The 26,220-nt window shown below is 35.6% G+C and overlaps 1 protein-coding gene across 2 annotated transcripts in view; it reads right to left on the bottom strand.

Moving 5' to 3' along the window:
• Syt7 (Synaptotagmin 7) overlaps positions 1 to 26,220 on the bottom strand; it is a 389,134-nt gene that overhangs the window by 23,668 nt on the left and 339,246 nt on the right. For both annotated transcript variants that reach the window (XM_090388110.1, XM_090388111.1), the window contains exons 7-8: positions 22,823 to 22,992; positions 6,645 to 6,753 (exon numbers count right to left, since the gene is read on the bottom strand). In XM_090388110.1, coding sequence (XP_090244236.1) covers positions 6,645 to 6,753; positions 22,823 to 22,992 — 279 coding nt within the window. The remainder of the gene's footprint in view (positions 1 to 6,644; positions 6,754 to 22,822; positions 22,993 to 26,220) is intronic.

The following is a 26,220-nucleotide window of genomic DNA, read 5'->3' as shown; positions in this document are numbered from 1 at the left end:
ATGATTATTTTGCTGTTATGAACTCTGTAACTAATTAATAGTTACTTCATCGGGGTGATACTTTCTTTGTCTTATAATACTGATACTCAAACCTTAAGAAAGATGGCGATAATTTGTGAGAAGAATGTGTCATCAGTAAAAATAAATATAGTTTATTAATGTGGAATCTAAATTTTAAATTAAATCGGAAATGTCTCTCACTCCAACCATATAACTGGTGGTAATTCAAAAGAAAGGCTAAGCTTTTTAAAAAATATTTAAAATGCATTCTGCCAGCGAAAATTACTACTAAGAGCTTTCTTGTTTAGCTCTCACTTTTGTTGGTAGGTAGAAATGGAATGGCACGTTTAATCCTAAGTTAATTAACAGGCAGCAGAAACGGGTCGCCAAATATACATTGTCCTCATTCTGTAATCGCAATTAAAACTAGTTCTGTTAACTGTCTAATAAATGTCAGCAGTTAAGTGCTTTTGTGAAACAAACGTATGATGGTGAGTGAATTTAATCAAAGAAAATTACTTTTTCAGCGAAATTCTTATTAAAGAGTGTCGTAACGGGTTTTTTTTTTTCTATTTCCGAATGGCAACATCCTATTGCGTCCAGCTGAACAGTGTACAGGGTGACCAGTGCAGAAATGACCAGTGCGAAAAGAAACGTTGTACAATAAATAAATAAATAAATAACATAAAAACCTGTTCTTACTTCTTGGGAAAATAAGAAAACATCGTACCCTATTGAAGATAAGCGAGCGAAGAGCTTAAAGCGACATAGAAAGAAATAGTCAGTAAACATGACACAAGGAACTTAACCGAGTAAGCCAAGTGACAAACGAAGACAAATGAAAGTAGAGGGCGCCTTTAGGGAGAGGCTTAGACAGAGGCTTTGGGCAGAGTCATGCGAGGTAGCCATCAGATGCATCACTGTTAGATGTGATTGATTATTTCAGATTAAATATTATTGATAGCTTTGGAAGATATGTCATATCAAAGAGGAGAGCTTTAGTCACTGATTTTAAAAAGGGAATTCAACTTCTAATAGTTAATGGTTATTGTGGAACTATTATGGATTTTATTTAAACATAATGGAATGAATTTTCATTATAATATCAATGAATAATATCACTGATAATAAGCATTGAACACCAGCCGTAAAGACAAATGAAAGTAAGGAGGAATTTTCAACGTGACCAATTTAGTCGGTCTCAAGCGAGGGTGCACGATTCATCCCCCTCGGAAACTTGGGTTTCTCATTTAGAGAAACAGGCAAATTGAAAACAGAATGCACATACAATAGCCTTAGTTGGTTAGGTGCAAATCAGCAACAACGACTATGGCATAGCCGTTCAGCTATTTGAACAAAAATTAACGTTCAGGCACAACATCTACTCAGTCTTTGATTAATTTTGTGACAGATTTCTTTGTCTTTTTCGTTAAGTTCAAAGAAACTAAGGCTCTTAACTCAGTGTACTGATTTTTGTAAATTTCGTGTATTGTGTAATCAGTTTGTGTACTTTGATGCATTAGAATCCAAGTTTTCGGTTTTTCATCCAAGCCAAAACAAAATTTCTCCCCTCTTGACAAGATTCGGATCCAGGCAGTTTCGACCTAGTGCAACCACTCAAGAGGATAATTAGATTTCCTGGACTTGTACTAATTCCTCGGCGAAAAGCTGGACCGTATTGACACATGTGTTTCACATCTTTACTATAAGATAATTGCAATTATCACGAAAGTCAAGTACTATTGAAATGCTCTAACATGCCAACGAGCAGAAAGTAAAATTTTTCTGTAAATTTAAATATTTGAAGTCTACTAAAGTAGCCCATTTTTATAGTGCTATTTTATAATTTATGATTTTCATCTAATTCACTTCAAGGAAATATGTTGTTGTTGTGCAGGGTATTGGAAAAGTCTCGTTATATTCTCCATCCTGCAAAAATATAAGATTATATATGTAAAAGTTATATAAAAGGTTGTTTTTTGTATGTTTTATCTAAATGTGTTATATGTGCAATTTTCTAATGGCAGTTTTTGTCTGCTCCGAGCATTCTAAATTATTTTAAATTCTGGCCCTGCATATGGAGAATTTTGTGTTACAAAAAATAGCGGTCACACCAGCTACTTTGGATAATCCACCACTGTCAATAATTGCTTTTTGGGGGAAGAGGGATATTAGAACTTTTGGAAAATCCTGCGCAGCATTATGTGGAAAGGCTTGATTGGAAATATTGGTGTTTAGGATTGACACGATAGTATGTAGGTTGGACTGTATCCAAGTTGTTTTGACTTTATCTTTATTAAGCACTCATTAAGTTTTATTTACAAATTTTCCCATCTGATTTCAGTATTCAAGATCCCTGGAGAAAGATAGGAAAAAGGATTCAGTTATAGTTGTCAAATAGAAAGCTAATAAAGCGAGTTTTATTGCAGGCTCGATATAACTTTTTTAATTAGGTTGTTTACTGTAAAATATGAGTTTTCTTTTAGTTCTTCGCGTACTAAAAATGACAGAGAGAGAGGGAATGTTTCTGCAGTCTTCTGAACCAGCATTCCCTATTCTCTGAACAGAAAACTGTCAACTTAAACGCAATTAAACAAAATTAGCACGTTCAGTAAAATAAATTAAGTGGAAAAATAACAAGCGTGGCGTGACAATTTTATGGTGTGACGCTTTGACAGCAGTAAGCTCGAGAGTCACTCTAGGAATTTCTACTACCGCAAGTTTAGAAGTAATTAGTGGCTGTAGCTCGTTATTGGAACGATGCAATGTGCTAGACACTGACCAACAACGTTCGCGCTTACAGAGCGATGAAAGTAGACAGGGAATGACACGTGAGCGGAAGGTTGATGAAAAGATTGTGTGGGCGGCAATCGGAAATAGAAATAAGAGAAAAGAGCTTGGAAGGGAATAAAGATTAGTGAATAGTACGAAGAAATAGAAGTAGGCGAAAGAAACAAAGCTGAGTCTGCGCTATAGAAAGCAACCCAATGTGCACGACGATGTAAATACCCGAAGAATATGAATAAATAAAAAGGAAACTTCATTTAATATTCTCTGGAAAAGGAAGGCTTGGAAGAGCAGTGGGAATTCTTGGAGAGTAAATTACCTTTTTCTCCCTTCGTGTTTGAATCTCGCTGCCTTTATCAGTTCCCACGAGTGAGTTCCTCTCGCGATAAATTTTCGGTAAATTATATTATGGAAATTCTTCGAGATTTATGGCAGTCGGTGGTTTCTGTCACAGTGCTTGATAATAAAGAAAATAATTACACCTGAATTATTAAATCGAGGTGAGTCGCCTGTAATTCAATAGGATTATATTACGCGAACCACAAATGAGCAAAGAAGGTTTGGGGAAAAAGCTACTTTATTAACTGCATAGAAATATATCATAGTGAATGAGTGTTAATTTAGAAGGAAGCTCTGTTGTTTCTTTGTTATGTTATGCGTTTCATAAAAAGGTTTCTTCTCTGTCGCAAATACATACCAATATGAAATTCAGACGCTGATTGAATCAAAGGGAAAAAATATTTGATAGGAGAAAAAAAAGATGAATGTAGTCATGGACGATCCGATTCATTTATATAAAATAGCAGAAAACTCCGCAGAGAATATCAGAGACACAATTCTGATTTGTATTTTAAGTTCAGATCAAAAAGCCTCTCAAAAGAAAAATCGGGAAAAGTGTAACATGGGAAAATTACTGAAACCTATAACAACTTCAAGTTGAAATACCTAACTTGTAATGCTCACACGCAGAAAAGGTTACGTTGACAAAGGCTGAGCACGGAAAAATCACTGGCAAAGAGAGAAAAGTCGTTTCTTGTGAATGTGAATACACGAAGAAAATCAAATCCGACTGTTGCATAATAGGTACGGAAAAGCCTTAGATAACCCAGCTAATGATGCTAATCAGTTACACGGGTATTTCACGCTGATGTTTAGAGACGAAAGATCCTTCATAGAGGGGAGAAGCGTAGGTAGTCTGAAATTTGTGATAGTGAAATTCGAGATGATTGTTTATTAGAAAAGGTTTTGAGCCTAAAGGTAAGCAAGGCTCTTGGATTTCGTGGCATATATCGATAATTTTTAGCGAGGCAGCGGAAGTGTGCATTGTGGAATTCGGAAGGGATTCCTTTGGATGACATAGGGGCGATTCTAAGGGCGAAGTAGGTAAATAACGATCCATTAGTCTGATTTCAGTTGTAAAGTAGATCGTAGAAGCATTAACAAAGAGTGAAATACAGGAACATTTATATAGAAATGGAATTCTTCGACGAATATACAACGCGGTTTCGTGAAAGGAAATCATTTACTAACTTACTTAGCTATTTTCAAACGGTGAGTTATGAATTGAATAAAATAAATAATTTTGACATTGGATTTTAGCATTTGACTCAGCCCGTAATAAGAAGTTACTATATCAGCTGGAACATGTTGGCATCACGAGTAAAATTCTAAGATGGATCACAGGGTGGCTGCAGAACAAGAGGCAGACGGTTGTGATTAATGGCTACTCTTCGACTGGTTGAACATCGGAAGTGAGGTTCCTAAGGATCAGCGCTGAAATCAGGGTGTGATATCAAAATTTGTTTCTGAAGCAAAATTGGGAGATTGATTAATTCAGCGCTACTTCCGGACGATTTGGGTAGGCTTTGGAGATGGTCAGAAAAGTGGCAGCTATGTCTCAATGCAAAAAAATGCGTGGTTGTATGTGAGCAATAATAATTCAGAAATAACTCGTACTCTTGGCGAGGTTGAATTAAGAACAGTACACAAAGAAAGGAACTTGAGATAGAATTACGGTACAAGTGGACAGGAAGTTTTCTGAGCAGTGTAGACAGGCAGCAAGGATAAGACAATTGTAAGACACACTTGGAATACTGTGTCCAAGTATGGAGATCGTACCTTAAAAAAAAAACATCGAGCTTCTTGAAAGGGTAGAAAGACAGGAAACCTGTTTGTTGAAATCTAAAAAACTGCGCTCGTATAAAAAATACTTCGGATATGTGGGCTACAGCGCTCAGCAACCATGAACCTGAAACACCTCAGTCTGTAAGGTTTTGAGAGGGGATAGCATGAATGAAGACAAAATTTTCACTGTTATAAATAATTACAGATGACATATTACGGGAAAGGGTGGAAGAGAGAGATTTATACTGGTTGTAGGAAGTTTTCTCTTACTCAGCGAGTTGTTAATTGCTGGAATAAATTACCTCCATGGCTAGTTGAGGCTAACAGTTTGAGAAAATTCAAAGGTCAGCTGGATAGACACCTACACGACGAGAGAAAGAGAGAGGCAATTTATTTCTTTTTTATTTCTATTATTTAATTTAAAAGAGTCCTAAAAACAAAGAAACAATATTTTTATGACAAAAAGTTATGCTAATGAAACGATAGCTGCAAACAAAATAGTGTTCCAACATTGTTTGTTATCCACTATTTTAATGAATAGGGCACTTTGCTTGAGTAAGTTTTATAACTGTTAGAGTGCAGAATGTCATATTGTTCTACACTTAAAAGGAGTGATGATAATCTGATTTTTATTATCAAATTACAATAGCATTATTCACAAAAATTAATTTCTTAATACTAGTTTTCTGTATGGCGTAATCGTAGTTGATTCTTTCGGATACACCATAAAATAACCTTTTGATTGTAGGCGGGACCGTACGTATTCATCAAGCAACGCTTGACCTAGTTCTGTAATACAGTATTTTTGGGACATTCTGTCTAGGTCTTGTGATTTCATCTAATCTAGAATGGTTCGATGAGACTGTGACTATAAATATGCATTTCTGTTAGAGCCAAAATCTCTGTTTTTCAAAGTTAATGTAACATTAATTCTTTATTCTTAAATACAATAAGAAATTACGAGTCAATTTTACATAAAAATTACACTGTCCATCGATTTAAATGAAGTCAGTTGTTATATTTGGGACAATAGAGTAGACATCACGTGCATTGAAAGGAATTTTTCGAATTCGCAAATGCTAAAACGTGTTAATAGTTCAAATGTGTTCCTATATGATATCAATGGCAACGACGCATTGCACAAAGACAAATTTAATAATAACCAGTCAGTAAACAATATATGTTCAGAGATATATTTTCTACACCGGAGATGAAAATGCTGTGATATGAATATATAACTATAGTAGGTTCGTGAAGAGAAGAGAGAATGCCCTTATTTTGAATGCACGAGTGAACTGCCAATGTGGCCAACCCGTAAATATAAGAACACACAACTTGAACGTGATGCATCTAAGGTACAATACGTGACAGTTTCCACAAAACTAGTTGTGCATGTTGATGCAGAGTCGTGTTTCTAACTATAAAGGTATAAGGGTACAGTTTGATATTCTTTTCCTTAGATAATAAACTATGTTTCAATTCTAGTGTTTTTTTGGGTCTATTCGTGTGATTGGATTCCCATCAAGCTTTCTTGTTTGTCAGTGGTATTTCATAGGTGTATATAAAACATTTTGTGTGCTAATGCCAGTGTTAGAGAGAGAGGAGGTCCTTTAGAGAAATAAAGCCAATTCAAAGTTTGAAATTAAATTTTTAAAGCATGCATAAGAAACCAGAATTTAAATTGCTGTATATTACATTTGACATCTGGAATAGTGCAAAGAAATCATTTTTACCTGAGGAACCGGTGATGTCTTTAGCTTTAAGCTTCCTTGCTTTGACTAATGCAATAGACAATTCGCTTGTCCGAGGGACATATGTTAGGGCTATTAGTATTTCTCCAAGCTGAAAAAAAAGTAAGGATATTTATATTTACCAACTTCTATAACTTAATTTTCTCATCATATTCTTCAATATTATGTTCCTCTTAAATTTTTTTAAACGTTTTAATAAATATTCTATATTTTTAAAGATATAAGCGATTATTTCATAATAAAGTTGAATAAGGCAAAAAATAAGTTCTTATGGACAAAGTAAGTCTAATTCCATGTTTAATTTGATACCATGATATAAAATATTTTAGCGAGATAATTAAAATCCAGTAATATTAATAAATAGCTCAATAATATTACAGCTTATTTAAACTAATAAGACCTTTATTTATTCTTTATTTATGTCCGAGATATATAATAGTAAAATAATTATAGTTATTAAAATATATAAAATATATTATAATATTTTATATAATAAAATAAATATTTTATAAAACAAATAAAATCAGGGATTTTACTCTTATATGTCAAAAATACTTATTTTTTGCTATATAAAATAGTAACACCGAATATTATTGTTTGATAAACTTCCACCAAATTAAGAACGCAGTTTTATTTAATGAATTCTTTCATTAAATTCCCTTTTAAGAAATTTAGCTTTATAAAGTTTCGCCTTTGTATATAAGCTTTTACCAGAGGTATGTTTATGTTGTGTTTAACTTTAAAAATTAACCTTACATATTAAATCATTTAAATCTGAAATGTCTTCATATTTATTGGAGTGGATGGGATGTTGTGATGTAGAAATGCTTTCTCTTCTTAGGACTATACTCCCTTTGTGGCTATTAGAATATAAAAATAAATTTTTACTAATGTTTTATAATAAAATTCTTCGTTCTTTTTTTTTTAGGGTTACAAATTGTAATAGTCAGCATTTATTTGTTTATAATAATTTTAATTTCCCACGACAAGCTTTATTATTTTATTTAGTAAAAACTTTAGCATCTTTTACTGTTTCCAAAAGAATAACATCAGTTTTATTAGAAATGTAATTTATCATTTTGCAACTATGCACTCTGCTACTCACGAGAGCACTCTTTTGGAACCAATAAAACTATTAGTTCTCTGATAAAGGGGGCATCGCAATAACATATGTGAAAAACATATCTAAAGTACTGCTGATGTATTGAAAAATACGCAGAATGTCATTATAGTTGATGATGTGAACTGTGCCATGTCTGGTTCCAGCAGCTCACTGAGAAATCTGGTTGAAACCGTTTTAAAAACTAACTGAACGACTTAGTTGTTGAAATACAGATTATTTCAACAACTAAATCATAATATGCAATTTTCTCTTTAAAACTCAGCATTGTCATTCGAATCAGTGCACCCTCAAAGTCGCAGGTCAAAAAATTAATCCTTCCAAAGACAAATATTCTTTGGCATTATTTTAGATTTCAACCTCTCATTCTAGAGTCAGTTTCAATATGTACACACAAAAAACAATAAAAGCGTTCTGGTGCATCAAGACAGACCTCAGTCTGCTACCTTTGATTCATTTTGCTACGAGGAATAAATCTGGCCCATAGCATTTCAACAGTACTGTGAAATGGGGGAATGGGTTCCGTGTCAAAAGATTGTCTTATTTGCCGTACATAACCAAAACTGTAGTATGTCAAAATAATCTCAGCTATAACCCTTATCAATACACAGAAAACGAATCCTCAAAGTGAAGGCATCCCTTAACCTTAATTCAGCGCTGAGATTACCTATACATGCTGTATAAGGGGAAACCGTAATTTAGAAAATTTCGGGATGCTGTCGGAAAAATTTTGATTTCTGCATTGAAAACTAAACAGACACTATTTTAAAGAAATACTTTTAGAATATTTCTTTAAACATGCTTGTATACAAGTGTATTAAATTTTTTTTTCCCATTTACAGAAATAATAATCATTTATTTCTGAAAGTGATGCATACAGCGTTCAGTTGGCGTTCCTCTAACTTCCAGTCTGTACTCTAAAGACATTTCCACTTGTGATTTAATTAAATAATGGCACAAACATATATTTTTAAAATAATATCACCAAATCAAAATTAGTAGCATACGCTGCTTGGCCAGGTAACTACCATGGTGGTTTGAGTAGTATATAAATCGAAGAGTTCACAAGACATAATATAACATGCTATAAAGCTGAACGAGAAAATGTTATAAAACTGTAAGACCCGCTACTGCTTAAATAGTTCACCACAATGGTGATGTGACAAGATCTGATGGACTTACAAAAAAGTATAACTGCCGTTGCGCATTTAGCAGGTGCTATACAACAGAGAGGGCAGTCATAGTTGCAATGACTAGTGTCTTTGAGCACATTACAGTGTAAAACTATGCGCTCAAACACACTAGTCTGTTCTGATTTAATAAAATTCTTAGAGGCTAATAACATCCGAATGAAAGATTCCCGCCCGGCCCATGGTCATCAGGTAGACAGATGAAATCCAGTATAACAAGCACATGTTTAGATATTGCGCAATTATTTCACATGTGATTATAATACAGTGACCTCGAATAACACTTCGCTCTCGCGTCTCCCTTTGGAAACCCCTTTCCTGGAAGGACAAATAAATCCTAGAGAAGCAATCAACTAAGAGATAGTGCTATCAGACTCTCAGAGAGGAAATAGACTACAGCAAATAAATGTGAGGAAACAAAGCTATTCCATTTTATTGATAATTGGCTTTCGGACAACATTACGTACATAAGGAATATAGGCTGTAGAGAGGAGACAACGAAGACGGAAAATAAATATTTTTATACATTGTAATACACTGTTTAAACATAAATAATTCGTTATCTACGTTATGGTAGATAGAATGAAACGATTATTAAGAAATAAGGGAAGTTTGATATGAAAACGCTACAAGTTGTTTGTACTCCACCTGCCCGTTTGACAGCAATTTCCTTTTGTCTAAGTGTAGTTTATTTACAGCTGATGCAATAAGAGAAAGAACGAAATTGTAACTGTACAGGCAAAGCAAAAACTTTCAAAATAACAGTTTCTTCACTATGTTTCAACGCACTGAAATAGTTTCATCGTACACATAACAGTTTAATTATTAAGCACTTCAGCTGTTTTCTGAAGTATCAACGTCTTATTTTTATTAGAAGGGGAATGGGGAGGAATCCTCTCACCCACACAAGCAAAAGAATGTAATGAGTATCCAAAGCACGTTTGAAGTCCTGTGTGTCGCAAATTACAGTACATTAGAACGAGTTTCAACAGTACAAAAAGTTGAGTTAGAAATTCGTTTCTCCAGTGTACCTGCACATTACTACCACGATAAAATTGAAACAAGACTGTAATGAAGTCCATAGTTTAATAAGCGCATCTAGATTACAAGCTCTAAAGAGCTAGAAACCATTCAAGGATTTTCAAAAAAAATAGTTTACCGATAGTTGCTTTACAAGGGTAGAATGGCCAGGCGAAATTATCGATTACAAATTAATTCTTTCGAAATCAGATTTTGAAAAACCAAACTTGGGTTTGGTTTTTCAAAGAAAAAAAAAAATATTTTCTTGAAAATCTCATTTTCACGATTTCAAATCAACCAACCAACATTAATTTCACATTGAACACAGTTACAATGTCACTTCAAAAATATGTACATTAAGTTATAAGAAACTTATAACTGTTACTACGTTTTAAGACTATGGGGTAAAATCTGTTTTTTAATCTATCGATTGAGCACACATTTCACAACTTTTCTTGAATTGGCACAGGTGTCAAGTACTTTATTTTAACATTTAAACTTTGATACGTACACCTTTTTCGTTTTTATTTGTAAGCTTTTCGTTCTTTCAGTTTGTCTACAGACACCATTAGTGCATTCTCTCGTATTTGAAAACTTCTCTGCTCACTTTTATGATAGTTGAATATAAAATTCATTCTCTTGACCTTTTGTTTCCTGAAATTTCTTTGGAAATATATTGGCATTGATAATAGTAAGATCTAGATAGAACGTTATAAAAACAGGAAGGTTCTCTGTGTGAACCAACTTTTACAGTATTATCCTGGCTATTTGGTTAGCGGCATCGATTTCATATTTTATGTCATCAGAAAATAGCACAGTATCAGTTTTTTTTTCTTTCTTTTGAATCGGTACGAACGAAAATAGATGGCTGTAGAATACTTAGGAGAAGGATGTTGTTATTTAGGTTCCCTTGATAAGCATTTAGTATATACTCTACCGTTCTTCAGAGTGGCCATTTTATATAACTGACCTTTATTTTTACGTGGTACCATTCGCAGGAATGGCAAACCAAGGAAAAATGGAAATTTGCTGTCTTCCTTTTTTCAAAAAATAAAATGTAGGTCTTAAGTTTTACGTGAAATCTTCTCACGTCGTAGTGTAGTTTCATAAATATGAATACAGCGTGTAAGTAAGTAAAATTACATTTTTTGACATGTACGATTCCTTTCATTTTGAAGATTATCCCGAGTAAATTTATTTTCCAAATACTCCGTATAATAGCGAGTCTACTGTAATTTGTGCTTCCTCAGCTGTAAGCCTTTTATTTGAATTCATAGAATTATTTCGTAACATATATTAAACCAATGACAAAATCAAACTAATTTAAAAACGTCGCTTTGGCTGTTATATGTAATTTCACATTTAGATGGCAAAACAGCCCGAAGGTAACGGTAAAATTCTGCATCGCATTTTACAACGCGAGTCACAACCCGAAGTTTAACATGTATCAACTGGCTTCCCTACATTGCAAATCGTTACAGTCGTTTTGACCAGTATGTTTTACACGTTTTGAAAAACACGAAATAATGAACAAATTAACAAAAATAATACTCATGACAGGCCGCACCGAGAGCCTCTATCCGTCTCTGAAACCGTTTAGCCACTGTATTTATTTCTCCTTCAGTGCGATCACGAGTTCAGCTGTAGAAGAGAAACGTAATGTACATCTGAACCCATTGAGTTCATGTGGAGAAGGGGTTCTATTTCCACAGAATTGCAAGAGTGTCGCGGTGGCCTAGCTCTGGCAGAGGAAGTGGAGTTTTTGGGTTTTCATCCTGTACAATGTGCAATCGATCTGTGAACGCAGTTGATATACGCAGCACAATATGATTTTAAAGTTCTTTCGGTGTATAAATGTCAATAAAAACAACCTTGCCTATATCTCCTTTGCATCGTTCACTACAGTGGGAGAGTATTCAAATACCTTCGGTAGGGTGGTTCATACTGTTGAATTTAAAATGAGAAGTTTTTTGACTTTACTGCTCCACTTGAATTCCAGTTCTTTCTATTCGTGGATTTCATTCTGCCATTGGAATAGGATGAATGCGTAATTTATATAGAGGAAGTTAATCAACTTGTTTGTTGTTTTAAACGAAAGAAAATTGCTTTTTTCTCCTACAGCTCTAATGAGGACAAAAAAGCCAGTTCGTGCGTGCAGAGGCCACGAATATGGGCGTTGTCGTTTTTTACATAGAAGAGTTCGGCAAACATTTACACTGCAGAAGATAAATCTTCGGATTTTCGCAAATTTATTATCAGTAAATCAGTTCTTTACTGTCTTAATTCTCAGGTAATTGAAAATATTAATATTAATTGGAAATATTAATAATCCTATATGTAACGCAACAGGGATTATAATTTTTAAATAGCTTTCCATTAATTAAGCTCATGAAAAGCGGCTTACATCAAATTCTTGTTTACATTTTTCTTATCTGTTTACATAATCGACATTCCTTAAATTAAAAATCTGTAATCAGTTTAAAAATAGTAGCAAAAACTTGGAGGTAATGGATTAATACTTCTTTCCGTCAGTGTATAGATTGGATAGATATTTTTTATGTCCTGCAAATCTTCATACCATAAGGTCTACCACATCAATCTTCTAACAAAAAAAATTATCAGTTTATTCAGTTTCCTGTTATGAAAGTGGAAACAAAAATCTCGAACAAAATATATTAAACTAATGGCATTTTCAAAGGTAATTAAAATATGATAAACATATTAATATTTTTCCATTTTAATGAAAGAGATTTCATGACTCATGCGACGCTTTTCTGGCTATTGGTTCAAACCCAGGCGTTTTCCTGCTTCTTAGAACTTTACGGGATTTTTTTCACACATTTTGACTGAGTTAGTCGATCTGAGAAGGCTTTTGTTTCTCCCCTCTGAAACTGAGGTTTTTCATCCCGAATACTAAACAAAGATACTCAATATGTAAATTTCAATTATAGTGACACCTCAGATAACTAAAGCGCCAACTAATTATTTAATTATATAACTCAAGAACTAACCAGCCAACTCAATTAATGAAGTCAGATCAAAGTACACGTATACATAAAATCACTATCCCCCTTTAACGTTTAGGGAATGCTTATAGAATTGTTTGTGGGACTGATCTTCAAGTGCAAAAATCGAATCTGTTATTGTGGCTTTAGCAATTTTATTTCTTTTTGAATGAAACGTATATCAAAACTTTTTTTTTTTGATAACGAGTTTCCTTTTCTAGTAACATTATTTCCAAATATATATCAAAGTGCAAGCATTTTTAAGATAAACATGATAATGTCCTGCAGTTAGTTTCTCTGCGGCACTCTGCTAAATGCTCCTACCATTAAGTCTATTTCCTAATTCTGATCCTTGAACTGAACAAACAAAGCATAATTTATAACACCCCTTCTAAGCTATCGGCTTAGTAGTTGTACACCTTCGATATTTAGAACTGAATAGCAGAAAGTGCCAGAAAAATATATAACCAATACAGCGTGCGATCTATCCTGGGATACATTGCTCAAGTCCACCTCTCATCGAGCATATTAAGTTGTCAAGAGCCGCGTGAATTACTGCATTCCATTCTTCGCATGGAAGTCTTTACTAGAGATGACCGCGCACAAGTCTTTCCTAGATCGACAACGACATCTCTTGAGGCATAGCATCTCTGCGTTCTGGGCATCCCAGGCATGTTGCGTTCAGTTCGTTACTGGTTCGATAACTACATTCGCCTTCCTCGTCTACAGCGAACATTAAATTGCTCTATAAAACATCAACCATTTGGTTTAAACATTGGGACCTATGTCGCTTACATTTGGAACACGTCGCAATATCGTTGCTTGTTCAGAGTCAATTATACGTAATGGAGAAATATATGGTCTTTTATGGTAGTTTATTCTAGTACACTATCTACTTCCTTTTCATTCTTTACCAAACAACCGACAAATATTTTTATCGGTTGTTTGATAAAGGTATTACTGAAGGAAATTATTTTCGAAATGCAGCTTGAGATGGTCTTTGAAGGGATTACCGTGCAGTAATTTAAAAAAAGCCATCATAGTTTTATCGTTGTTTATCAATAGGGGTTGCGATATTGGATAAATTTTTAATTTCTGATCACAAATATTGCATCAGTATATCATAAAATATTTAAATCAATTTCTGTATTATTTTGTCATAATTTTCCGTAGTTCACTTTGGTGAAAGCAAAACCTATACATCAAAGATTCCATTTCGGTTTAATCAATCGAGAGTCATCTCTCAGGAGAGAAAATATCTCAGATTAAATAAGTTTTATTTTCTTTAAATTTCGGAAGGGAACTCTATGACGCATCCTTGAACCACAAATAATTCTGCCTTTTGTGATAATTGTCATACGCATAAGATCAAATTAAATTAAAAATATTTCGTTTTGGCATGCAATTAAAAGTACGCTGTAGACGCAGCAGTCTTCTTTTCTTTCACTTCCATGTCTGTTTTTCAACCCTTTGAATGCAACATTTTCACTGCTGGGCTCTTTATATTTAAATTAGCATTAGAAAATATTTACTTCGTTTCTAATGCCAACTGCATAATATGTACAGACTCACGCAGTGCAATAAATGACTTACAAAATGGCTCGGCGCTTCAATACATCTAATATTGAAGAAAATCCGCTCTCAACTGATACAACTTCAGGAAAGCAAGTTCACCGTTTTTTTGTTGGATTCCTGATCACGCCGGAATATTAGGAGATAAAGGAGCAGATGAAGCACCCAAAGCTGCAACTACCACAGAAATAACTCACATCGAAGAGCCGTTCCATGACTTTAAGTCCGTCATCCGAAAAGGCTGGACAAACCAGTGGTCTGAACCGCAGTTATCGAGCTCAACCTCCAGGAAAACAGACGAAGAGAAGTTCTGCTTTCCAAACTACGCACTGAACACACACACACACACACACATGCACCTTACTCATCTATTCTTACTAATCGGAGATTACTCTAATCATTGTCCTCACTGTTTCACCATGCTAACAAATAAAAAACTTAATCATAGATTGCCCTCATTAGCAACGGGATAGATAATATGCTTTCGCTTCCCTCTCACAACTACAGAAACCTCTGGTATTAAAACATGCCATTGGAGATGGCGCAAATGTATCTGAAATATGGTATTTGAATATCTAAAAGGAATTCACATATTTTCACTTACATAATTAGCTGATATGCAACTGTTACCGACTAACAGATTTGCCATTGAGCCATTAAACTCTCATTTCGACAAAAATAATTAAAAGTACGAGTACTGATTATTCACGAAATCTGATTTGCTACCTCAAAATAAACTCTAACGTCTAGAGTTTCGCCATCCTTTATTTTCAACTCCAGAATCAAGACAGCTTCGTGCATCAATTCAGTGATGCACGAAGGCTCAAATTGGCTAATCCTTGTAATCGAAAACCAAAGCGATCAGTCATTGATGAGAGTGCTCCTCTCTCTGGTGTTTGTGGCATGCTGGCTGAAATTCGAGACATGCAGAATTTAGTCCTGCATGAGACCACATTTCGTCCCTTTGTGAAGAACCTTGTTATTCAACAAATCTCTAACAGCTAGAATATTTTGTAAAAAAAATTCAAACATTTGTTTTATATATTTTGCTGATAAAAATTATATTAATTTTCTGGCTGTAACTCCCTGATGACCGCAAATACAGCTGCAGGGGTTCACAAGGTGGAAAGAGAAAACAAGAACGTCTCTATATTTTATCAGTCACGTGAGTTTGAACTATGTGGTTACTCAACCGCATGTTCTGTTATACCTTCGTGCTTGGACACAGCTATTGTAGCCACTAATAAACTCGAGAGATGCTCTGTATACGCTTTGCTTCCTTGCCTTATTTGCCAATACTAATATTAATTTCTTCTTCTCATCGTTAGACTTAATTGGCATATTTTCCTTATTTTTTTTTCTGAGGAGGCTACATTTCATATTAGTTATTAGATGAATATGCGACAATGCCAAATCGGTGAGTGGGGAATGTTCTGAGAGCGCAAATATTTAAGTACAGGATGATTATAGTCATTTTCCACTTTTAAAAATTTCTCTCTTAAAAACTATAAGATGTATATAAAAAATTTAATAATATAAAAAATATAATAAGAAATTAGTTGGTAATTAGACCACCAGCACACCAAGCTATTTATTACCTCCAATAAACAAATTATCTTTTACATTTGTCATTAAAAGGAATGACTCTGGGATCGGATAATTCGAGTTCCTTTTTGTTTGCAATCATTAACAGGCTAAAGCATTTTGAGACACGCACAATAAACTGTGTCTTTGCAATATCTTTGCCTACCGAAGACGGAAATTATCCAAGAGATTAATAAATGTGGTGTAATAAATGAAGCATAATTTTTATGCAGGACGGTGCTGTGCCTCAATAATGTCAAACAGGTCCTTACGAGAAACCTTCATGGAAGAGCGAATTATCAGCAGCCATTTCCCACATCCCGGCCTATAAAATCACCCGATCTGACTCCAGCAGACTTCGGGGGGGGGGGGAGTATATCTGAAACATCGTATTTACAGAGATTTTCTTTCGACTCTTTCATTTTGAAAGATGCAAATGGTGAGGATGCAGTGAATAATATTCCATCGGAAATTCTGAAAGCAGCTGTGAAGAACACAATGACTCGTCTTTATCGCTTATTAGAAGATAGTAGTAGACAGGTAGAGATTTCATCTTCAATAAAAATTGGTGAAAAATTTACCTTTACATGTGGGGGGAGTTGTCGCAGAAAACATAAGTTGAAGGAATTAAATAAGGAAGAAGAAAAGTTGGTTCTGTGAGTTGGAAATTGGACAGTGGTTCCGGCGCATGTTCGAACTGGTTTGGAAGAGATATGGAGGGATCATAGAAGCCAGTTCAGGCAAACCGTGCCAATAGAAGTGTCTGTAGAAAAGGTATGGAGCAAAAATAGAACATCTACGATGCAGAGAGTGGAGAGACTTTGTAAGAGATGGGTCATTAATTAACCCAGATAACTCTTTGAATGGAATATAGAAGTTATAGGGGCACCGGCCAAGATGTGAGAACAACATTCCGTGGTAGGCTAGATTTCAGATTTGTAAAGTAGTTGTAGTGAGTAGTTGTTTAGAAGACAAGTAACGCAGACAGCGAAAAAGAAACCCAGTTTTTTAGATGTAGAGGAAGAAATATTTGTGATATGCTTATGCCAAGACGGATTTTAAGTCATAATAATCCCTAACAGAGATTAGTGATCTTGTCTAGTAATCTGAATGTCGTCGAAGATAAGCGTAGGAGCAGAAGAATCCTTTCAGTGAGATATAAGACTACAAAATTTTAGAAGAATTAATGGAATCTAAGTATGCTATCATTTGCAAAACTATGGATAAGATTTCCAGTCAGTGAAAGAGGGTCATTAATATATAAGAGGAAAAGAATGAGATAAATACTTGAACCTTAGGGAATACTACAAGCCAACGGACACCCATTTGATATTTAAGGAAAGGAATTAAGAGGAAAAAAGAATTTTGTTCTTTATCTCCTTAAAATATAAAGTAAGTTTTAACCCTATTAATATTTGAATTTCGGTTGTATTAGAATAAGTGCATAAATGTTAAAGCCATGAGGCTCTGCATCCCCCTCCCCCCTTCTCCGGAAAGACATACGTGTTATGATCTCACAAAAAAAGAAAAGAAAAGAAACACTTCCATTGACTGACATTGTTTAATGGAATGTTAGTCCTGTGTGATCAGTTGGTCTTTTAGATAATTTCTAAGCTCTTTACTTTACTCTTTATTTCATAGCTCTTTATTATCTTCACTTTCTATTGCTCGTTAAGCAAAGCATTCTTTCTCATATCAATTAGCGGCCATCAATTTTTTGTTGATATCTCCTGAAAGTTTGGCTCTCAGATACTCCCAAGTTTTATCTTTCTTTTTAAGTGTTTAAAATTCGTGGGTATTATTTTGATTCCATTAGAAGATCATTTCCATTCCGAAGTGCGCTTTTGACACATCACTGAGTGGCAGTTGGATGCATTAGTTACCTTGCTCTTATTGTTATGTTGGATGATAAACTGATGTTTCTAACGCACGTCCCAATTTATATAAAAAATAAAAAATCTTGTCGCTGCTTATAAAAAGAAAGAATCATTACCTCAACAGTTAGCACAGCTAGGCACGATCAGGCAGCGTGCAAAATGATAATCTGTATTTGACATTGTGCAAGCGTTCCCCCAGCAAAACTGAGGAAAAAAATGCTTTTGAGTGGTACTGCCAAATAACTTGCTCTCATTCCATGTTCGTAAATAACGCAGACATTCTTACTATATTATATTGCCAATGAGTCAGGAGGGTACTAGATAAATTAAGGGGGAAAAGAAAGCTAATGAGAAAGAGAATTCACAGAGACAGAGGTAGAAGTGAATCAATGTAGACAAGCACAGGATGAAAACATTGAGAGCGTTAGTGGCATTTCCAATATTTTAGAATCAATTCATAAATATTTAAATGTGTCATATTTAAAATATTATTATATAGAGGTGAAGCTTTTCCATTATGGTATTGATTCTCTTCTTCCCAGAATAAGAGTTTCACCTTATTATCAGTGAATTTTGTTTTGTATTAGCTTTCTTGCGTGTATTAGATCCATTAAGAAATATTACACTGGTGCTCAAAAGTTGAGCACCAGTGACCACCAAAAATGTTAAAAATGTGAAAAATTTTAAGTGACCACCAAAAATATGAAAAAACATTACTGAGATATTCGTTTTATTATGCTTTAATAATGCGCAATGACTGGAGAAATTCGATCTGAAATTACTGAATTATGGAAATGAGTTCATTGTTGGCAAAAATTGGTTGCCAATAATCCACATATACGAACCAGGCATGTAATTTCCTTAGGTACTAATACAAGCGTGAAATGGACTCCTCGTGCTGAGAATGAGATCGGGACCGTTAATTAACTGTTTGAGATATCAATTCTTATTCTGGTGTAAGGACTAACACAGGCTTAGTGAAGTTTCATACTCGTTGGTAGTACAGCGGCTGCAGATCACTATTGTTCCAAACCGTATGTAAAAATTGTTTCGATTCGATTCCCGGGACGATGAAAAGCATTTTATGGACTTTTTCGAATGCTAGTTGAGATAGTCGGTCTCGGGAAACTCGTGTTTTTCATCCAGCAAAACAGGCTGATTGGATTGGTTGGTTGGCTGATTGTTGTAGGTTTTTAAGGCGCATCTCAGCAACTTAGGCCATATTGCACTGTATATATGCAATCTGCATGTATCCTGTAGTCAATTTGCTGTTTTTCGTAAAAGAAAAACCGCCCGAATTTCCGGTAGAAAAACCATACTGCTCTCTCTCTCTCTCTCTCTCTCTCTCTCTCTCTCTCTCTCTCTCTCCTAAGACCAAGGCGCCTCCGTATCCAAGTGGGCCGAAGCGGAAGTGTGTAGCACGCGCTTCTTGATTAGACCGGGGTTCGAGCCCGTCACCACCAAATACGAAGGATGAGGAAAGGTCAGAGAATGACCACCGCATATCCCCGGAGCAATATGGCCTTAGTTGCTAATGCTCCTAAAAACCAAATAATAACAACAACAATCTAAGACCAACTAACTCAGCCACCTTGTAAAAACAAATCAACAAAAACAAAAATTTCTCACGACATTGATAGGATTCGAACTCGGGGGGCCTTTTCCACCAGGTATGGGGGAGGACGGCAATTCTACCAACTATGTTACCCACAAGGGCGCTAAACAGGCAAACAGACAGACCATAGAATACATGGAAGTTATAAACGAAAAACACTGACGCTTCATGGTCTTAATTATTTTGACGTAAAAACAAACAAATAATGAGATTTCTAGGAGGAACCTTTTGATTCGCAACTACTTGTCTAGTGCATGCCCTCACAGCTAGCACAGGAATTACGACCATCGTTCATCTACCATATGTGACAAAGGCCAGAGAATTTTTTTATAGACCAGTTTCACACTGCGGCTGATCTGATTGTTCTAGAACAAGTGTCCCGCATTTTTTTGTCTCCCGGAAATTCGGGTTTGTTCAGTATACAGCAAAACCGACAGAACAAAATACGCAATTACAGTCACACTGTACTAACGCCTCATGACCTTAGCTAATTTGGTGCTTAACTAAGCAACACGTCTAGAGCATTACAGACATTCTCTGTTGGACTAAAATCTGGTTCACCTTGACTGGTTATTTCTTATGAATAATATATATATATATATATATACCTTCCCTCTTAAAATTATCCAAGTTATAGCTGTGAGAGATCTTGGCGGAAGCACATGAATGTGTGTGGTGCCATTGACCATCATTCCAGCCCACACCACGTCGAAACATGTTTCTTGAATCTTAGTTTATCAGGAAGAGCATAATGGCCTTTTGCGTATAGAGGACAAAGGAAAACACAGACAGCTGGTCATCTTGCTTAAGGATTCCCTCTCATAAAACATTCTGTAGAAAGTATGCCTGGATAAAAGTTCTCGTGTAGAACAAGCAAGCTCAGTTGATGGTGTTTCTTTGAAACTTGCAGTTAGGGCGAGATAACGATCATCTTTTCTGGATGTTTCTGGAGAAATTTTGTTGTACCCCCCCCCCCCTGACTGGAGCATATTCTGGACTTTAGCTGAAAGAACAAAACAGGAATTTTTGATGTAGTTAACGCACTGATCGGAGAACGCTACTTGTATTTGGAAGATTTTTTCCTAATTCTGATAGACGGAATGTAGGAGTCTCTGACTTTTAACGTTTAAAGTTTAATTATTTTCTAATTATTAATTTCGTCAATAATTGATAATAAGTTCCTAAATAATTTCTATACTGACTTCTCCATAATCGTGTACATGTTAGTAATAACTAATTCTGTATTGGGGAAGGGTAGCAGAAATAAGTCCAAAATGTCCGCTTTACTTTTGTATGCCAAGAACGAAGTTTGTGATAAGTTGCTTACACTTCTGAAGTCTTCGTTAAGTTGTTTGTTATTTGGTTTTGGTTGCTTTGGTTATTTGGTTGCTTACACTTCTGAAGTTGTTTGTTATTTGGTTTTTAGGAGCATTAGCAACTAAGGCCATATTGCTCCGGGGATATGCGGTGGTCATTCCCTGACCTTCCGCATCCTCCGTATTTGGTGGTCACGGGCTCGAACCCAGGTCTAATCAAGAATTCGTTAACTTGAAACTTCGTTTTTACTGAAAGTTATATTATTCTCTTACTTTTTTGTGAAGATGTGGATATCATTAATATGTAGCCCTCGTAGGCAACACACTTGATATAATCGCTGCCCTCTCCCCACCAGGTGGATAAGACCTGAGTTCGAATCCAGCCAATGACGTAAGGAATTCTGTTTTGGGCCTTTTTCACAACGTGGCTCAATTAGTCGGTCTCAGGCGAGGATAGCATGGTTTTTCGTCAAGCAAACAGCAAATCGACCACAGAACACACAATTTACAGACATATTATATACAACGGATCATGGTCTAAGTTGCTGATGCGCCTAATACCCTACCTCAACGTTAATATACAGGGTGTTTCAGTTAAACGTTTCAGAACTTCTAAGAGGGGTAGGGTACATCCTGACAACTCGAAATCATATAGCAATGTGGGGTCGGAAAATTCTTTCCTGAAGCGGTGTTGTACACGGAAGCACCATAAAGAAAAGAGACCGTAAGTGAGAAATCGTTTTAATAATACATGAAAAGAAGCAAAAGGTACATGGATTAAAGTAAGTGTTCGAAGTTTCTTCCACGGGCTACAATGCACGCCTCACATCTCCGACGCATGGACATCCGAACATTCTGGAATACTCCAGGCGAATTTCGAATTTCTTCGGCAGCTACTGCGATTCTTGCAACCAGCTCCTCAGCATTGTCAACAGGGGTGTCATAAACTAGCGATTTCATATGACCCCAGAAATAAAAATCAAGACATGATAGGTCGGGTGACCGAGCAGGCCAACGCACGGGACCACCACGTCCGATCCACTGTTGACCAAATGTGACATCCAGGTAGTTACGAACATCTCCGCTATAATGGGCAGGGACTCCATCGTGTTGGAACCACATTGTCTGTTGCGTCGATGCAGAAATCTGTTCATCTCTCAAAAGTTGTGGCAATACTTGCTGCAGAAAGATCAAGTAGATAGGTCCGGTTAGACGACACGGTAACAGGTAAGGTCCGATGAGGTGATCTCGCAGGCCAACGCACGGGACGTGGTGGTCCCGTGCATTGGCCTGCTCGGTCACCCGACCTATCATGTCTTGATTTTTATTTCTGGGGTCATATGAAATCGCTAGTTTATGACACCCCTGTTGACAATGCTGAGGAGCTGGTTGCAAGAATCGCAGTAGCTGCCGAAGAAATTCGAAATTCGCCTGGGGTATTCCAGAATGTTCGGATGTCCATGCGTCGGAGATGTGAGGCGTGCATTGTAGCCCGTGGAAGAAACTTCGAACACTTACTTTAATCCATGTACCTTTTGCTTCTTTTCATGTATTATTAAAACGATTTCTCACTTACGGTCTCTTTTTTTTATGGTGCTTCTGTGTACAACACCGCTTCAGGAAAGCATTTCCGACCCCACATTGCTATATGATTTCGAGTTGTCAGGATGTACCCTACCCCTCTTAGAAGTTCTGAAACGTTTAACTGAAACACCCTGTATAACTGACCTCACCAAGTAGAAATTTACTGCTATGGTTTATAAATGGTAACAAAAGAGAATCTGCAAAGCGTTTAAGAATAATTGGTAAATGTGGTTTATTCATAATGTGGTTGTGTTGTTTATAATGAGAAAATACTTACTTTTGAGCTTTCTGTTTCCTTCAGCGACTTCCACAGAGTTGGCCTTTGTGTTAGGTCAACTGCATTGAGAGGTACATACACTTCGCCGATCGAGTCATCTCTGCTGAAGCGGTCATAATCAAACACATGAAGGTGCAAGATCGACTTCTGCAGTTTATGAAGGGGAAAGCCTAAAATATCAGCACAAACACATTTAGGGAAGTTGAATGTCCAATGATTTTATACTTATTATTATAAATATAATAATATAATGGAACAATTTCAAACATTTAAGGAACAGATGCTTAAATATAAAGATGTTGAGAAAAATAAAAGGGAAGATTAGATAAAAAGCCACTGATTTATTTTACCATTTCACGCTATAGTAATAACAATAGATAAAAATATTAAAATAAAATGCATATTGATATATTATTGGTACAGTGATGTATAAAGTGGAAAGAAGAATTTGATATTCTCCATGCGGACTTATATGAGCTTTGCATAGTAAAAACAAACGAACTCTAGGTTCAGAAGTAACAAGTACTTCAGGCATTCCTAAGTGACTAGTATTCGTGAAATGGGGTGGGCGAAGAGTTGTAATACCTTTCGGAGAGCCTCCGCATATGCTCTGTGGGTGTTTACGTCTAGCAACCGTGGTTTTTTCTTTGTATGTGATAGAATATTGTTATCCGTGGAAATGAATTTCTCCCAATATTACGCGAAGAAGTCCAGGAAGATTTTGTCCCGCTACCTCAAATTATTAAAGGTTTTTCAACATTATTTGGAATTGGCTCCATATTTATAGTTTTTATATATAGAACAGTAGTGAAGTTGGACTAAAGTTTAATCTTAATTCATCAGTAAACGTAAATTTAGGAACGTTCACCAATTATAAGCAGTGTCGCTCTGTTGTGGCAGGAATCAAGAAACAGAAGTTATGAGTCTATACAAATAGGCTTATCGCATGAAATTTCAATACTCCTGGTTGAATAGATGTTAGCTGAAACGATATGATCTTCTGTAGCGATGAACTAACTACAATATATGAGGGGTGAATGAGGAGTTTGTTGGCTAACCATGAAAATAAGAAATTAGCATTAAAATTGATATTTATTTTCCACAAGCAACCGTCTACTCCAGATATACATACTTTACACCGCTCTTTTAACTGTGGAAATCAGCAGGATAATGCAGCAATTCAAAGCCGCAATCGCTGACTCTAGTCACTGCAGTGTGTAACATGAAGCATTGTTCTGTTTCATCTGGACAATCTTTATCAAAGTGCTTCACTTCGCTTTTCAGTTTTTCCAAAAAAAAAGAAAAGAAAGAAACTCATTTTCTCCTGGAATTTTAAAACTATATATGTATATTTAATTATAATGACTATATAACAAGTGATTACTGGTGCACATCTAGGCCACGAATTTATTTAATCACACTTTCGGGTGGTTGAGAAGTTCGTGGCCTAATTTGAAATAGTGGTTTGTTTATTTAAATCTTAAATCTATTATACTATTAAATATGAAAAATAATATGTATGGTAATTTTCTCTTCCTTTTGGAATAAAGATCGGTATACTTCATAATGGGCAACTGACAGCAGTCATCCTGACGGAAAACCTAGCATAACTCTTTCATTATGGAACTGTATTTCGAGAATAATTGCTCATTTAGTTCAACCCAAAGAGCATATCGTCGAGAAGTTTTAAACATTGCTCCTTCTGAAAATATTTTCCGCCATTGTGTTTGAAGATTTTGAACTTGAACAGTTATTGATATAACACAATTAGGGAGACCACCATCGGCAAGACAGCAGAAAATATTGAATGGTTGCGCGATAGCGTTTAGCATGTGTGGTAGTGCTGTTGAGCGCAATTTTTACTTGCTGAAATATCTCTCGGAACCAAAACGACCTTAGGTCTCCATACCAAATACAGCTTGTGAAAAGATCCCTTCTAAATGATACCGTAGAGTAAGAATTGATTTTGATTGCAAAGGGTAGAATTGTTCAGTCTGAAGGAATAAATGAACAGCAACTTCTGCCATTCGATTTGATGACTACCATGAGACTCAGACTTTCCTGGGAATCTAACTGTGCTGTATCTTCTGCCAGAAAACGGAAAAACTTCTTACTAGAAGCTATAAGTTAAAGCAAATACCAACGATTCCATCAGCTTAAAGAGGCTCTTAGAAAGCAGTAATTAAAGTCCGGTCAAATGAGTAAGGTAAACTGAAGGTGAGACTAGCATTTCAAAACCAATTGCCCATCACATCTTACAAATTACAGAGTATCAAAAAAAGTAATAAACAACACTTCATTCGAGTAATCGTGTTAAAAAGGCGTAACAGAAATTACCGAGAAACTCCCTAATTCCATCTTCGAATGGAGGGTTGGGAAAGAAAGAGATCTTGTACACTAGGTATAGATTGTTTGTTGTATGCACATCAGCGGCTTGGACCATACTGCACCGTATTTATTATGTCTTTAAATTCGATTTGCCTGGTTGCTGGACGAAAAATCCGCGTTTCCGGGATAAAAAACCATGCTACCCTCACCTGAGACCGACATTGTGAAAAGAAAAGCGGTAAAAATTCCTTCATTGAAGGGATTCGGACTCAGGTCTTTTCCATCCGGTGTGAGGAGGACGATAGTCATATCAACTGAGCTATCCACGAGGGCGGAAGAAAGAAAAATTTGACAATTTCGCTGTTCTGCGATGTTTTTAGAAAATTTGTTGCTTGTGCTGTGTGCAGAATGGGAATATATTTGAATTTGTGAACGAGTTAATATTTCCCTGAAATGTGAAGTGCCTGTTTGGTTTATTCATTTAGTCTCTGTCTCAATTAAGTCATAGGCGAGACTTCTGGGGCTCCCTGTATACAAGTGCGTATAGCAGTGCCACCTTTCTTGACCATATGCAATAACTAATTAATATTTCAGCTAGTTACTATGGCAACGCATACTTTATGTGACGCTCGGAAAGGTACAGTGCTCAAGGCGTTTCATTCTGTACACCACGTTTACAGAACTTCTAAAACGCAAAAATGTTGCATCATAAGTTCCTGCAAATAATACAGTAGCATGGCAACGAAACATTTTTATGATTAATCTTTAGAGTGATATACAGTCTACAAATTTTATTTTAAAATGGCAAAATGAATTAAAATGATGTAATGGAATTTTATTGATCAATTTAGTAAATTTGGAAAACAATACGTTATGTTATATTTGGAAAACAATACGTTATGTTATATTTGGAAAACAATACGTTATGTTATATTTGGAAAACAATACGTTATATTATATTTGGAAAACAATATGTTATGTTATATTTGGAAAACAATACGTTATGTTATATTTGGAAAAACGAAATCATACATATGTCTTCATTTTTCCAAATGAAGACATACGTATGT

This window comes from Mastigoproctus giganteus, chromosome 13 (assembly GCF_048544385.1).
Source record: "Mastigoproctus giganteus isolate SK-2022 chromosome 13, ASM4854438v1, whole genome shotgun sequence".
Classification (NCBI taxonomy): domain Eukaryota; kingdom Metazoa; phylum Arthropoda; class Arachnida; order Uropygi; family Thelyphonidae; genus Mastigoproctus; species Mastigoproctus giganteus.
Note: the sequence above shows the minus strand (reverse complement) of the source record. Positions and strands in the feature narration are given on the sequence as shown.